The sequence below is a fragment of the Grosmannia clavigera genome, assembly GCF_000143105.1.
Source record: "Grosmannia clavigera kw1407 unplaced genomic scaffold GCSC_173, whole genome shotgun sequence".
Lineage (NCBI taxonomy): Eukaryota > Fungi > Ascomycota > Sordariomycetes > Ophiostomatales > Ophiostomataceae > Leptographium > Leptographium clavigerum.
This window is the reverse complement of record NW_014040765.1, coordinates 1,286,135-1,298,351: the sequence shown is the minus strand read 5'-3', so window position 1 is coordinate 1,298,351 and position 12,217 is coordinate 1,286,135. Positions and strand designations below refer to the sequence as shown.

The following is a 12,217-nucleotide window of genomic DNA, read 5'->3' as shown; positions in this document are numbered from 1 at the left end:
CAACAGCCATCGATTCAAGACTTTTCTAAAACTGATTTTTTTCGAAAAAAAAAATATTACTTCCCCAGTTTTATTCGACTCTATCTAGAGCGGGAAAGTAGCCGTCAGCCTCGATGAGCATTTCCAGTGGTCCCGGCCAGCGGCCAGCCAATTCGAGGCGCGCTTCTCTTCTGGATCGCCGACAGCAACTGACGGAGAGCCTGGACGATGCGCCGTATGACATGATGCTGTACCTACGGCGGGCGGCGGTCTATGCTGATATGGGCTACCCGGATCTGGCGGCCGGTGATGCCTACCGCGCGCTGCTGTTGACCGACGAGGCCAACGACGAGAGCTTTGAGTACCATGAGCAGGCAGTCGAGGCCCTGGACGCATATGTGGGAGAGCAGCTGCCCGAAGTGCTAGAGAAGTATGCGATTGGGACTCAAACGACAAGACAGAACTGCTCGCGCGAGGAGCTGGTGGCAGCAGCGGCCGTGCGATGCTACCAGCTACTGTCACGCAGTCTGTTGCAGTGTGGCTGTCTGCGTAGCGCAAACAGCTTCTGCGAGCGCGGCCTGGCTGCGGCAGCAGGACCAGAAGACGAGAGGCTGCTACGAAAAACGCAGGTCAGCATCCAGACGGCGGCTCGGAAAAGGATGCCGCGTCGACGAGGCTCAGACGGCTCCAACGAGACTCAGACCATCAGCCCTGCAGATCTTCCGGACCGCGGAATCGTGCGGCGCGAGCTGTATCCCTGGAACACACACGAGCCAGACCGAACATCGGCCGAGGCGGTGGCCTTCTTGAATAAGCAGCTAGCAGCAGTAGCACCCAAGTGTACGGTACGGGCGACTGAGCTGCCGGTGCTGGCGGACAACGGCAACAAGCGGGCTAGCGATGCGGCGACGTGCTGGCAGCTGGGCGTGTTTGCCACAGAGCCGATTGCGGCCGGCGAGGCTGTGCTGCGCGAATACTCGCTGCTGACGGCCAACAACCGGCACAAGGAGTCGGTGTGCGATGCGTGCAGCAGTGAGCTGCCAGAGCTGGACGCCAGCAGCAACGGCGGACCGGTTGGCTGTCCGGAGTGCGACGACACGGTCTTCTGCGACGCCTTCTGCCTAGAGCAGGCGCAGGCGCGCTACCATCCGGCCGTCTGCGACAAGGACGTCGATGCGATCGCCAAGGACCCCGACGACGCGCGCGATGCCGACGATGCGCTGTACGTGCTGCTGCTGGCCCGCCTGCTGGCCATGGCGACTCACCAGGAGCGTCACCCGCTGGACATTGACGAGGTGATCTACATCTGGGGCGACTTTGCGGCGGTACAGGACGGCGACGCGGCCGATGACGAGGCCGACGACCACGACCACGACCACGACGATGATGTTGTCCCGCGCGGCACGCTGCCCTTTAGCTTCGACGTCAACATTGCCACACCGCTGCACATGCTCGAGAAGATGGACCTGGACGTGTTTGCCGAGCTGGCGCGCTACGACGTCTGGGTGCTCAACACACTGTACGCCAAATTCCGCGGCACGGCGTCGGCGCGCAAGAGTCGTCGCGACGGCCGTCCCGACGTAGCCGCCGTCCATCCGCTCTGGTGTCTGGCCAATCACGACTGCGACCCCAACGTGACCTGGGAGTGGGGTGGCCGCATGGTGCTGTCCGCCCGCCAGGAGCGCGTCCTGGGGCCTCGGCCGGGCGGCATTGCTGCCGGTGACGAGATCCTCAGCCACTACTGCGACGTGGACCTGCCGGTGCAGCAGCGGCGTGAGTGGGCTAGCGGCAGCCTCGGCGGATGGTGCATGTGCGGCCGGTGTCGAGCTGAGGCGGCCAGCAGCGGCGAGACTGTCTGAAGATGCAGGCATTGTCTTGAATCACGAACTTATGAATGGACGGATCGATCGAGAGTGGGTTACAGACGGAATGAGCATCCTTTCAAGTATACAATATATTCAAATAGATCCTGGGTATCATGCTGAATCCTGTAATACTCCCTACATTTTCAGCCATTCATCCAGGACATTGCCCGCGTCATAGTCCCTGTAAAACGCCTGACAGAGAGAAAGCAGAGCCGGACGAAAAAAACGGTAAAAATCAGACACTTCATAAGGACATCAAGAATGACGAGACGCAAGGCCCCTCAGGCGCTGGACAGCCGCAGCTCGGGGTACAGCGGCATGATGGGCGACTCCTGCTTCACAAACGTGCGTCCGGTTGTGGGTGGCTCCGGCATATTGCGGTTCCGGCTCTGCTCGTAGTCGTACTCCTGCCGTGCGAGTCGGTCCTTGACATAGCGCCGCAGGTCTTCGACGACCCGCACGTTATTCAGCCACTGGTCGTACAGCTCCGGCTCGCTGCCCGAGTCTGAGTCGGCTGACGGCGAGCTGACCGAGGCCTGTCTCTGCGACGGCACTTTGTCGTTGTTGTCGTGGCTGGCCTTGCGACTGGAGCTTTGCAGGATGCCGCCACGATGCGGCCGATCGTCCGACGTGAAGCTGGACCCGAGCTGCGCCGTCGCGGTCGACCCCGGATAGGCCACACCCGTCGACGTCGGCAGCTGCGGATACGCAATGTTTGGCAGCGACGACGGAACGCCTGTCATCGGCAGCTGCCGCATCGACGGCGACATGCCCGTGCTCGAATCGCCGGGCGAGTGGCCCGACGTGTAGGACGTGCCGCTCGAGGGCGGCGTCACCGCCGGCGAGCCACCGCTCTGGGAACGCTGCGAAGACATGGCCGTCAGCGGCGAGACACCCGTGGCTGCCGTGTTGCCGTAGTGGTCACCGATCAGCATCGGCCGGTTGAGCGACGTCGCATTGCCGCGCATGTCGAAGCCGTGGGCCGCACCAGGATTCGGCGACGCGCCCGAATTATCGTAGATCGTTGCCTGCATCTGCTCCAGCAGCACGTCCATCTCCTCCAGGTCGCTCTTCGTGCGCAGGCTCGGAATAGGTGGCAGAAAGTAGTGCTGCGCCATGGGATGTTGGGGGGCTGCCAGCATATGTGGAGGCTGTGCCGCGCCAATGAAGTCGGTCGCCAACCCGCCGCCACCACCATCGCCGCCACCGCCGCCACCGGCCATCAGTCCGGTCTGCAGAGGCCCGAGCGACCGGCCCACCTGCGTGTACGAGGACGGATTCACCTGTCCGCTCTTCAGGGCGCCAAACAAGTCGTTGATCACGTCCAGGTTGCGCCGTCGAGGATCGTAACCGTTGCCACCACCACCGCCACCACCGCCAACAGGACCGCTCGCCAGATGGTGCTGCGGTGGCTGGGCGTGGTGCTGATGGTGTGCCTGGTGGCTCTGATGGTTGCTTATGTAATCACCACGGGGATGAAGCGACTGCGGGAAGTAGATGTTATTGGGGTACGGCTGCTGCTGCTGCTGCGCCGGGTAGTAGCCCGGATGGCCGTTTTGGTGTGGCTGACCGAACGGGGGGGCGTTTGTGCGGATGTGGCCGTTGTGGTCATAGTAGCTGGACGCTGCTGGCCGACAGTGTTAGCAGTAGCAAACGGGTGAACTGAAACGAGGAGCGAGTCCCTACCTGGATGTGTGCGGTAGGCAGGGCCAAGCCCGGCCGTGGGGTCCTGGCCCGGCCGTTGTGCCAGCACGGAGTCGTCAGCGTGCGTCTTGACGTGCTTCTTGAGATCCTGTGGTCGCTTGAAGGTTTTGCCGCAGAAATCACACTTATGCGGCTTCAGTGGCACATGCACGCGGATGTGTGACGTGATGTGATCGCGCTTCACCGTCGTCGTGCGACACTGGTTCCACTGGCACGTCAAATTGAGGTTGTTGGTGCTCTTGCGGCCGACATGACGCTCGCAGATGTGATCCTGGGAGACAGAAGGTGAGGTTAGCTGGTCGTTTTTGCATTCGCCATTTTTCGTTTCCCACACTCACATAGAGAATCTCAGCACTGGTGAAGCGCTCGCTGCACTGGTTCCAGCGGCAGATGAGGCTGTCCTCGGGGCCGCTGCTACTGCTGCTGCTGATACTGCCACCGCTGCCACCCGACGCAGACGACTGCGGCGTGGCTGACGAGGCAGACGATCCGGGCACTGGTGTTCCGTTGTTGGACCCAGACGAATGGCTGCCGCCGTCCTGAATGGACGACATGGCCAACAAGGAGAAGTTGGCGGGATGTGGGGTCACGCGGGGACGCGCGCTGTTGCTAAACGCTTGCCTGTTTGGGAGAGCAAGATCCAGAAGGAGGCAGATCCAGAAGGAGCAGGACGCAACGGGAAGGAGCCGAGAGAGAAAGCCAAGAAGAAGAATATACAGAAAAGTCAGTCCAGAAGGCTGCGATGGCGTCACCTTGTCGACACGTTATTCTCGCCCGTTTGCCTGTAGACCGTTGGCAGTCGAGAGCGCGAGAGATCGTCACGGAAGGGCGGCGAGAGAAAATACAAGATCCTGGTAATGCGTGTCTGCTGCTCTATAGCCAACATGCGAAGAGAAGGAAGAAAACGGGAGATGGAGGAAGGGGCCACCATTCTTTTCTATTCCCCCCAGGGGAACGATATCATTCGTGTTACATGCCCTCTGGGTAATGCTTGCACGGCGTGTTCTTTTTTTGCTGTGCTTTGGTTGCGCCCCGCGGATCAAGTCTTGCTCTTTTTGTCCAAGACGGGTCTTGGCAAGTCGGGGCTCGGCTTCGACTCTGGCCTTCCCATTGGCTGCACCGTCTAGCTGCTACTCGCAGGAGTACCGATAATACTAAGTACTTGTCGCCGCGCCCTACATCACCCTGCCATTTAGGTAGCTTTTGGCCGAGTAACTTGTATGCCAAGAAATGCCAAGGCTTTGCCAAGGCTTGGCGTACTGATGAAAGGCTTGGCATTGGTCCACTTAAAGGGGACGTGACACTTTTGCGGCTTCTGGCACACTGCGTGTCGTGGAAAGTCGAATGCTCAACTAATTTGGAGCGCCTCTTCCCATCTCCTTTTTTTGGCCTCCACCGCTCCGTACAGATTGCGCTCCGTAAGAAACGGCTCCCTTGGTTACAACAGCACTTATGCCTGTATCTGGCCGGATCGGAAATTATGCAAGCAGAGCCTGCAGGCTCAAACTTTATCGGCTTTGCTGGGAAGAGACAATCACATGCACTAATGACAACACTAAACTACACAGCCTACCTACCGTCTGGCCCATAGACTCAACGCCTTCTTTGATAGATTATGCTTTTGGCGCTAACAGGAGCACCCTATTGAAATCCGGTTTGCAGCTTGGATGGGGCAACTAATGTATTGCCGTCTGGGGTACGGAGTATGCATTCCGTACTTCGTACTCCGTTTACCGACAGCAGCTCCAGCCTATCTACATAGTATGGAGTTTTAGGTAAGTTCTCAGAGTGGAATTTGATGATGCCTCGTGTACTCGTACTCCTTGCAAAAGCCGTTTCCTCGGTACATCCCCTTTCACTAGCCATGTCCAAGCCTTATCGCTTCAGAGCACGATACATTGGCCGAGATACCCGGAATCAGCGCCAAGATACGCTATCAATTGTGTTCCCATCACACCAACGCTTGGCTAGGTACTCCTATATCTAGCTCTCTTCTGTAGTTCGAAATGCTGGCTGAAGCATCAGCTTCGGCCCTCCCATAATGTTGAAGCGGGAGAACATCCCTGCAACACGGTCGTGTGTTGACACCGTTTTGGGTATATGTGTTATGCCGACCACGGTTTGTGAAAGTGAATAAACCGCCCACGAATCAATCCACCAGGGACACTAAGCGCATTTCTGACGGTATGGCGAAAATTCCTGCTCGAACCAGTCCAGTGCGCAGGGGTTACGGGCAGAAACATGATTTCGTCCCCTTGGCAGATTCTGACTGTCCTGTGTTGCCATCCCCGATTCACAGGAGGGAGAAGTGAAAAAATGTAGTGATTTAGCCGGATCGTATGTGTGATAGCTCAGAGTCTGTCCGCGGTCCGTATGCAGTCGTAAGTCTTTCTCCCAACCCGATGATGTTGTCCATAGCTGTCCCGGGGATATTGTAGCTGTGTATTCCCCTATCCGTCCCGATCCTCCCATCTACCATTTCCAACATGAATGCTGTTCTCTATTTCCGGTCCTCCCAACCTCTCTGCCAAGCCAGATGACGTGGCGCCCAGGTTAATACTTCCCCAAACCCCCTTCAAAAAAGCAAGACGAGGCTGCGCAAAATAAAAGGTGTAATAACGAAGAGTGTGGAACCGAAGAGAAAATAACGAACGCGCCGTGGTAGTAGCTGAACCGTGAACAAAAACGCCGCAATATGCAAGGGTGAAAGTATTATACAGAGCCGAGGCGAAGAAGGGCCTCGACCGCATCGCGTTCCTGTTCGTCTGACGCACTGCGAGCAGCCGCCTCTGCGTTTGCGTTGAAAGAGAACCGCTGCTGCTGCTGCTGCTGCTGCTTGCCGTCGTTATTCGCGGCGAAGCTAGTAAAAGAAGAGAACGGTTGCGAAGAAACAAAGCGGCTGCCGAATCGGCCTGCGGTGGCAGAGTTGGAATAGGATGCGGCACGCAAGGCGGCAGCGCCAACGGCGCCCCAGTCCTCGTCATCTGTGAGGTTGTCGGTGTCATCATTCATGGCAACGTCCTCATCCGGCGCCTCGGAGCAAGAGGCCGACGCAGGGCCGTCGTCGTACTCGTCGTCCATCGACATGTTGTCGACTTCCTCGTCCATCATGGTCACGGGAACATCGTCCCGCTCCTCGCTGAGACGGAAAGCTCTCGCGCCTTTGCTGTGCTGCCGCAGCCGGCTGGCAGCACCATTGACGGCCGGAGGGCCGCTCTTGTCTGCCGCATCTCTTCCAATGCCAGCAGCGCCACCGACAGTCCCGCTACTGCTTGCGATAGGGATGCCGAATAGCGGCTGGTGCGGTGGTGTAGGCCGTGCTTGCAGTGGCCGACTCCCTCCAATTCGCCGAGCGCCCCAGACGCCCCAGCTCACCTTCTCAAACTCCACATCACCCTCCAGTCCACCGACGCCACCTTCGCCTCCGCTGCCTCGACCCTCCAATGCGGCGACTACCAGTCTCCGGGACTTTGCTGGCGGTATGAAGGAAAAGCCGGGAACAGATGCTGTCAAGTGGCCGATGATGTAGCGGATGGCCAGCGGGCCATGGTTCAGCAGAATCTCGGGCAGGTGATACTTGGCGAGCATTGCCGGCGTTATCGCATCGGCCGACTCATATGGCGGCGACCTGTCACGGGTCAAGACGGCCGCAGAGGCCGCAGCCGCAACGAGAGCAGCCACACCGGAATGGCGAGCATCGTATCCGCCGTCTGTCGGGCCGCCGAGCGTGCCAGGTCTGCGTCGGCTGCCGGCAAAGCCGTGGTCTGCGTCGACGTCCTGCAGGTCTAGGTCCGAGTCGATGGGATCCAGCTTGCCAGCCTTGTGCAGCTGGGCGGTAAGCCCGTGCGGCGGCAGCGCTGGCGAGATCGAGTTGGGAGGCGTGGGAAGGGGGAGAGGGTGGCCTCGAGTCACAGGGACACTCCGGGCCGCTACACCAGTGAAGGTGTCTCGGGGGGAGGCCGCATGGATATCGCTTCCGGATGCAGCTGCCATGATTGCTGTTGTTCTTGCTGGTGCAGTGAGCGTGCTTCTTTCAAGTGTGGCTTCGCGACGTTTCAGCAAAGCTTTGTACGTCGTGGATGGTTCCTGAAGATGGTTCCTGGAAGACGGCGCGCCGGTATTAGTAGGATGCGGCAAGTGGGTATTATGGTATAAAATAATAGAATGGAGAGCGAAGAAAAGGCGGTGACACATGGTGAACAGCACACAAAAAACAACAACCGAGCGGCAGCACGATGGAGACGTCAGGAAAACAGCAACGGCGGTGAGTAGCCTAACAGGACACGGGGAACGGCCAGGCACCGGGTTGAGTCACTCACAGAAACGAGATCCAAAGTCGGGCGATGACGACGCGGACTAAGCTGCAGCGGGAAAGAAGACGGAAAGGAAAAATCGGCAATAGCGAGGCAGAGGAGCCGGAGGCGATGATCGTTCTGCGACAGGCGAAGGCTCTCGATGGGGTGGCGTTGCTGTCTCTTGGATTTGTTGATTGCTTTGAGCAAACGGAAAAGGAGGAGGGAAAAGCGAAAGGGGAGGATCACAGGTTATGAATGACATGAGTTGACGGGGGTTGGCCCGCGCTTTCCTTCAGTTGGTGTACATGCGCTACGTAGCCTGGCGCACTTTCTCCTTCCAGATGGTCGAGGGAAGAACACGGAAGTCGGGGCGTGCAAGTATGGACAGGGGTGTGGCGGAAGGAAGACGGTGCGCTAGGTCAGAGTACCTAACTCGAGCCACACAGGACGGCAAAAATTGGTGCCCGACAATTCTAGCCGTAGTCGCGCTACAAAGCATCTTACCATTTCTGGCTGGCAAGATAAGACACAGTGAATATGCCGCAATGCCATATCCGTCAACACGGCCACTGAACTGCTGGCAAAGCTGAACCGCTTGCTGCCCGGCTGCCCAGCTGCGCATAGCAAGACACATCTTACAGACTAATAGCTGTGGGCTGGCATTTTCAAAGATCTTTTAATATCAAAGGGAGGTCGCTAATGGATATCGGACCCTCTTCTAATATCGTGCATGCTACGGAGTCTATAGCGGATATGTAGTAGGCCATGCTATACACGGACCTCATCGAGATCTTTTGTCCAAGGCTATTCTGTGCGTGTGTGTGTGTGCGGAGAGCATGCCGTGTGCTTCTTTCCCTGCTTCAATGACTCGATTTGCCGACTTCGGGCATCTTGCTCGCCTCCAACCTCACCAAACTCGGCTGCTTATTCCCTATCCTCGCCCCCGCGCTCGTAAAGAGAGCCAGCAGACGGAAGGGGAAAGTGCACGTCATCCGACCGTCTTACACAACAAAGCCTGCCACTACTGCGCTAATTAGGGCATTGCCCCCTTGTGCCTTGTCAGACAAGTGCTGAACGATGGCGCCCCAGCACTGTTGTACATACGAAACTTAGCCCCAAAGGCTAATGGCTATCGTCATCGGACGCGAAAGAATACGGGCTCTTTCCCTTTACTTCCCCCCTTTGTCTGCCTGCCCTTCTTCCGTCGCGCATCACGTTGCACTCGCCTTCCTCATTGGCTCTGTGTGTGCTAGTGATTGCCCTAATGCCTTTTGACCAAGCACAAGGCCAGACGCTCAGCTCGTGTTCTCGTGCATCACATTCCCGAAGCCCCGGCGCAACAATAGCTTCACCCCCCAAATCGGACAGCGCGTGTCCCAGGCCATACATCTAATTGACTCCCCGTCCTTTTCCCCACATGTCTCCTTCTCATCCCTTTTCCCCTACAACCCGCCTCTTCGAGTCCGCGTCTCCCACGTTTCGCCATAGTGCGATGAGAAGTGCTGAGGTCAAAGAGACTCTTTTGGTCGTAAAATGTACGGACGTTTGCAGATCCGACCTGCAGGTAGGACGAAGCCGGGTAACGGCCAGTGTCCAAAAAGGATAAAACTGCCGGATATCGCCTGGGCCGCTGTCCCGACAAATAGAAACAGACAAACGGAGCTTGCCATTGATCCGTGCTTTCGTACGCCTCAGCCCGTTGCAGCCCGAACGCAAACCCCCCGATCGGCTACCCCTCTTCTGTCTTCTGTCCCTCAGCGTGTTGTTCTTCGACGGGTGTGTCAGTTGACCTGTGGCTACGCCTGGCCGAATGTAAGCCGGTGCAGTACGGAGTATTCGTATTCACTTCCAACTTCTCTCTTCTTATACAAGCAACCAAAGAATTTCGGTGCTGGTCGTGTTTGAAGGGGGCGTGTACACAGCCAAGGCTCGTAGACCTGAGTCGTATCGACCTTCCCAGCCTGTCCATCTTGCAGCTGTAAGCATACGCATGCAGACCCCGCTTTCACAAAGGCGCTGCCACTCCTCCATTGAATATGTACTGCCTGCAGGACTGTTCCCATGATTGATTCGGTCATTAGCAACTTTCCTGGCCACGGGAGAGAGAGGGGGCATGCATACTGCTTTCAGAACATCCAGCCGCTCTGACGACTGCTCAAACACACGGCGATACTGCCTCAGGTTTTCCTGCAACACGGCTGCCCTCGTCGTTCGGCCCTCACAGATGGCCTTCATCTGCAGCTCCATCTCCTTTCGGAGAAACGGCTTCCCCAGACTCGTCTCAAAGTTCATGCGGTCGAAACCTTCGATAAGCGCCACGCCAAGCTGCGTAGGCACAAACACGCGTTGGCCTCCACGGCCTCCCCCTCGGCTTCCGCCTCGACCACCGCGACTGCTGCCGCGCCCTCCACGCCCTCCTCGTCCCCCTCGTCCACCGCGGGCTTCCCCAGCACCACCGGCCCCCGCGCCATCGTCAGTGCCCCCATTTTGCTGGCCTGTTGACGACTGTACCGTCTGCACGTAGTTCCGGTCTTGGATCTTCTGAATGTGTTCCGCCATGGTCGCATCTGTGCCAATGCCGTTTGCGTCCATCAACGCGATCAGGTCTGCCTCTGTCAGATACCCGGGAGCTGCTGTTTTGCCCTCTGCCATGACCGCTTCAGTAGGCGTGAATATCTCACCGACCACAAATGGTGGGAGCTCTGCCGTGTCCGTCCAGTTCTCGTATGGGTACACGTCCAGATAGTTTCGTTCCAGCACGTGCACGCCGTGGGCCTTGAAGCGCTCGCTGCCGTAGGCGATCTCCACGTCCGAAGCCATGCCTTTCGCATCATCGGCGCAACATGCCAGGAACCGCCGCACCACAAGCTCGTACAGGCGGCCCTCGTCCGGGCCCAAAACAGAAGGTGCAGCGTACGTGATTGGGTGGATGGGTGGATGGGCTTTGTCGTCATGCTGTCCGCTCCGAGGCCATTGAAACTTGCCCTCGTCCAAAAGCCCACGTGCAAACGCTCCCCATCTCTGCGGGTCCTGTGTCTGTTTCTGGACGAGGGCACGTAGGTTCATACCTTTGTCGAACCGGTCTGTTTCTGTTCGTGGATAGCTGATGAAGCCCTTGTTGTACAGCGTTTCGGCCATCGTCATGGCCTGCTGACCCGTAACGTGGAGGAAGCGCGTGGCCATGCTTTGCAGCGTGACCGTGGTCAGCGGCAGCGGACGCATCCGCTTGATTGGCTTCTCCTGGACCTTGACCACCTCGGCTTTCTTGGCTTTCAGGCACCGCTCATATAGGACGATCACGGATGCGCGGTCAAAAAGGTGTCCGCGGGCCCATGTGAACGAGGCAGTGGCTTTGTCTTTGGTGTGCTTAACTGCGATATTCCAAAAAGGTTCGGGAACAAAGTTTCGGACCCGAAAGTAATTGTCGACGACAAATCCAAGCGTTGGAAATTGACAGGAACCTTCGAAATAGTTAGTTAGCCAGGCCAGGCAAATGTGTGAGCAAGCATCTTACCATAGCTTAGGACGAGCTCAGCAAGTGGCCCGCCCAAGGCCCGTAGATTGTTGGTTAGAAACCTTGTAAACGCAAAACCAATGCGCAAGTCGAGTTCGATGTGAGTAGATACAGCATCGACCTGTCTCTCATCCAGAGCAACAAGACTCCGCGCCGCGTTCAGGATGTGTCTGGATGGGGGGTCAGCGGGGCGTGGAAACAAAGTCGAGGGTCAACATTGTCGTACGCGCGCTCAATATTGCTGAAATGTGCCCGACGAACTTCAATCGTAGGCTTTCCTTTACGGGCAGCATCTCGTATTTCACTGCCAATGTGCTCGCCTTCGCGATCGCAATCCGTCCATATGAAGACAGCGCGCGAATAACGGGCCTGGCGCTCAATGTTTTCCGCAATGGTCTTTTTGTCCTGAGAAGAGTCAGCCGCATCTGTCAGAAGCTTGCAAGAGCTACCACATACATCTGGGACAATGGTCTGCACAGGCGCATCAAACAGACGCTCTGGTGGAGGATATTTCCAGTCCTTGAACTCAGAGCTTAATTCCATCGCTGTCATGTGGCCAGTCACGCAGGTCATTGTCACCTCGCAACTGCCATATGGCGGTCCAAAGTCAAAAGTGAACGCATAGTTTTTGATGTACTGTGAACGAGTGTTGTGCTGTGCAAGATTAGCCTAGCCCTTCTCAAGATGATTTGAGGAAGTCTCACCGTCTGGTACTGTCCTCCCGACAGATGGCCCGCGACAGCTTTTGATATGGACGGCTTCTCGGCAACACATAGAATCTTGGTCATTCTGGAGACGTGCTCAACCTACGATACCCTTCCCTCTGATGTGCGACCGACAACAGAGTTCAGAGCCTGCAG

At 57.4% G+C, this 12,217-nt stretch overlaps 4 protein-coding genes across 4 annotated transcripts; 1 reads left to right on the top strand and 3 right to left on the bottom strand.

Moving 5' to 3' along the window:
- Positions 1-113: 113 nt before the first annotated feature.
- CMQ_7237 (mynd domain containing protein) lies at positions 114-1,838 on the top strand (the record flags this gene model as incomplete). The annotated part of the gene is made up of 1 exon (XM_014314242.1): positions 114-1,838. One exon carries the CDS (start codon positions 114-116, stop codon positions 1,836-1,838), a length of 1,725 nt encoding a protein of 574 aa, XP_014169717.1.
- A 287-nt stretch (positions 1,839-2,125) lies between these two features.
- Positions 2,126-4,102, bottom strand: CMQ_7385 (zinc finger protein pac1; the record flags this gene model as incomplete). The annotated part of the gene is made up of 3 exons (XM_014314390.1): positions 2,126-3,468; positions 3,531-3,819; positions 3,887-4,102. 3 exons carry the CDS (start codon positions 4,100-4,102, stop codon positions 2,126-2,128), a joined length of 1,848 nt encoding a protein of 615 aa, XP_014169865.1.
- A 2,158-nt stretch (positions 4,103-6,260) lies between these two features.
- Positions 6,261-7,541, bottom strand: CMQ_7702 (uncharacterized protein; the record flags this gene model as incomplete). Its single annotated transcript, XM_014314707.1, has 1 exon — positions 6,261-7,541. One exon carries the CDS (start codon positions 7,539-7,541, stop codon positions 6,261-6,263), a length of 1,281 nt encoding a protein of 426 aa, XP_014170182.1.
- A 2,307-nt stretch (positions 7,542-9,848) lies between these two features.
- Positions 9,849-12,145, bottom strand: CMQ_7431 (DNA topoisomerase; the record flags this gene model as incomplete). The annotated part of the gene is made up of 6 exons (XM_014314436.1): positions 9,849-9,896; positions 9,965-11,214; positions 11,358-11,527; positions 11,584-11,762; positions 11,814-11,993; positions 12,062-12,145. The coding sequence occupies 6 exons, from the start codon at positions 12,143-12,145 to the stop codon at positions 9,849-9,851; spliced, it is 1,911 nt and encodes a 636-aa protein (XP_014169911.1).
- Positions 12,146-12,217: the final 72 nt, after the last annotated feature.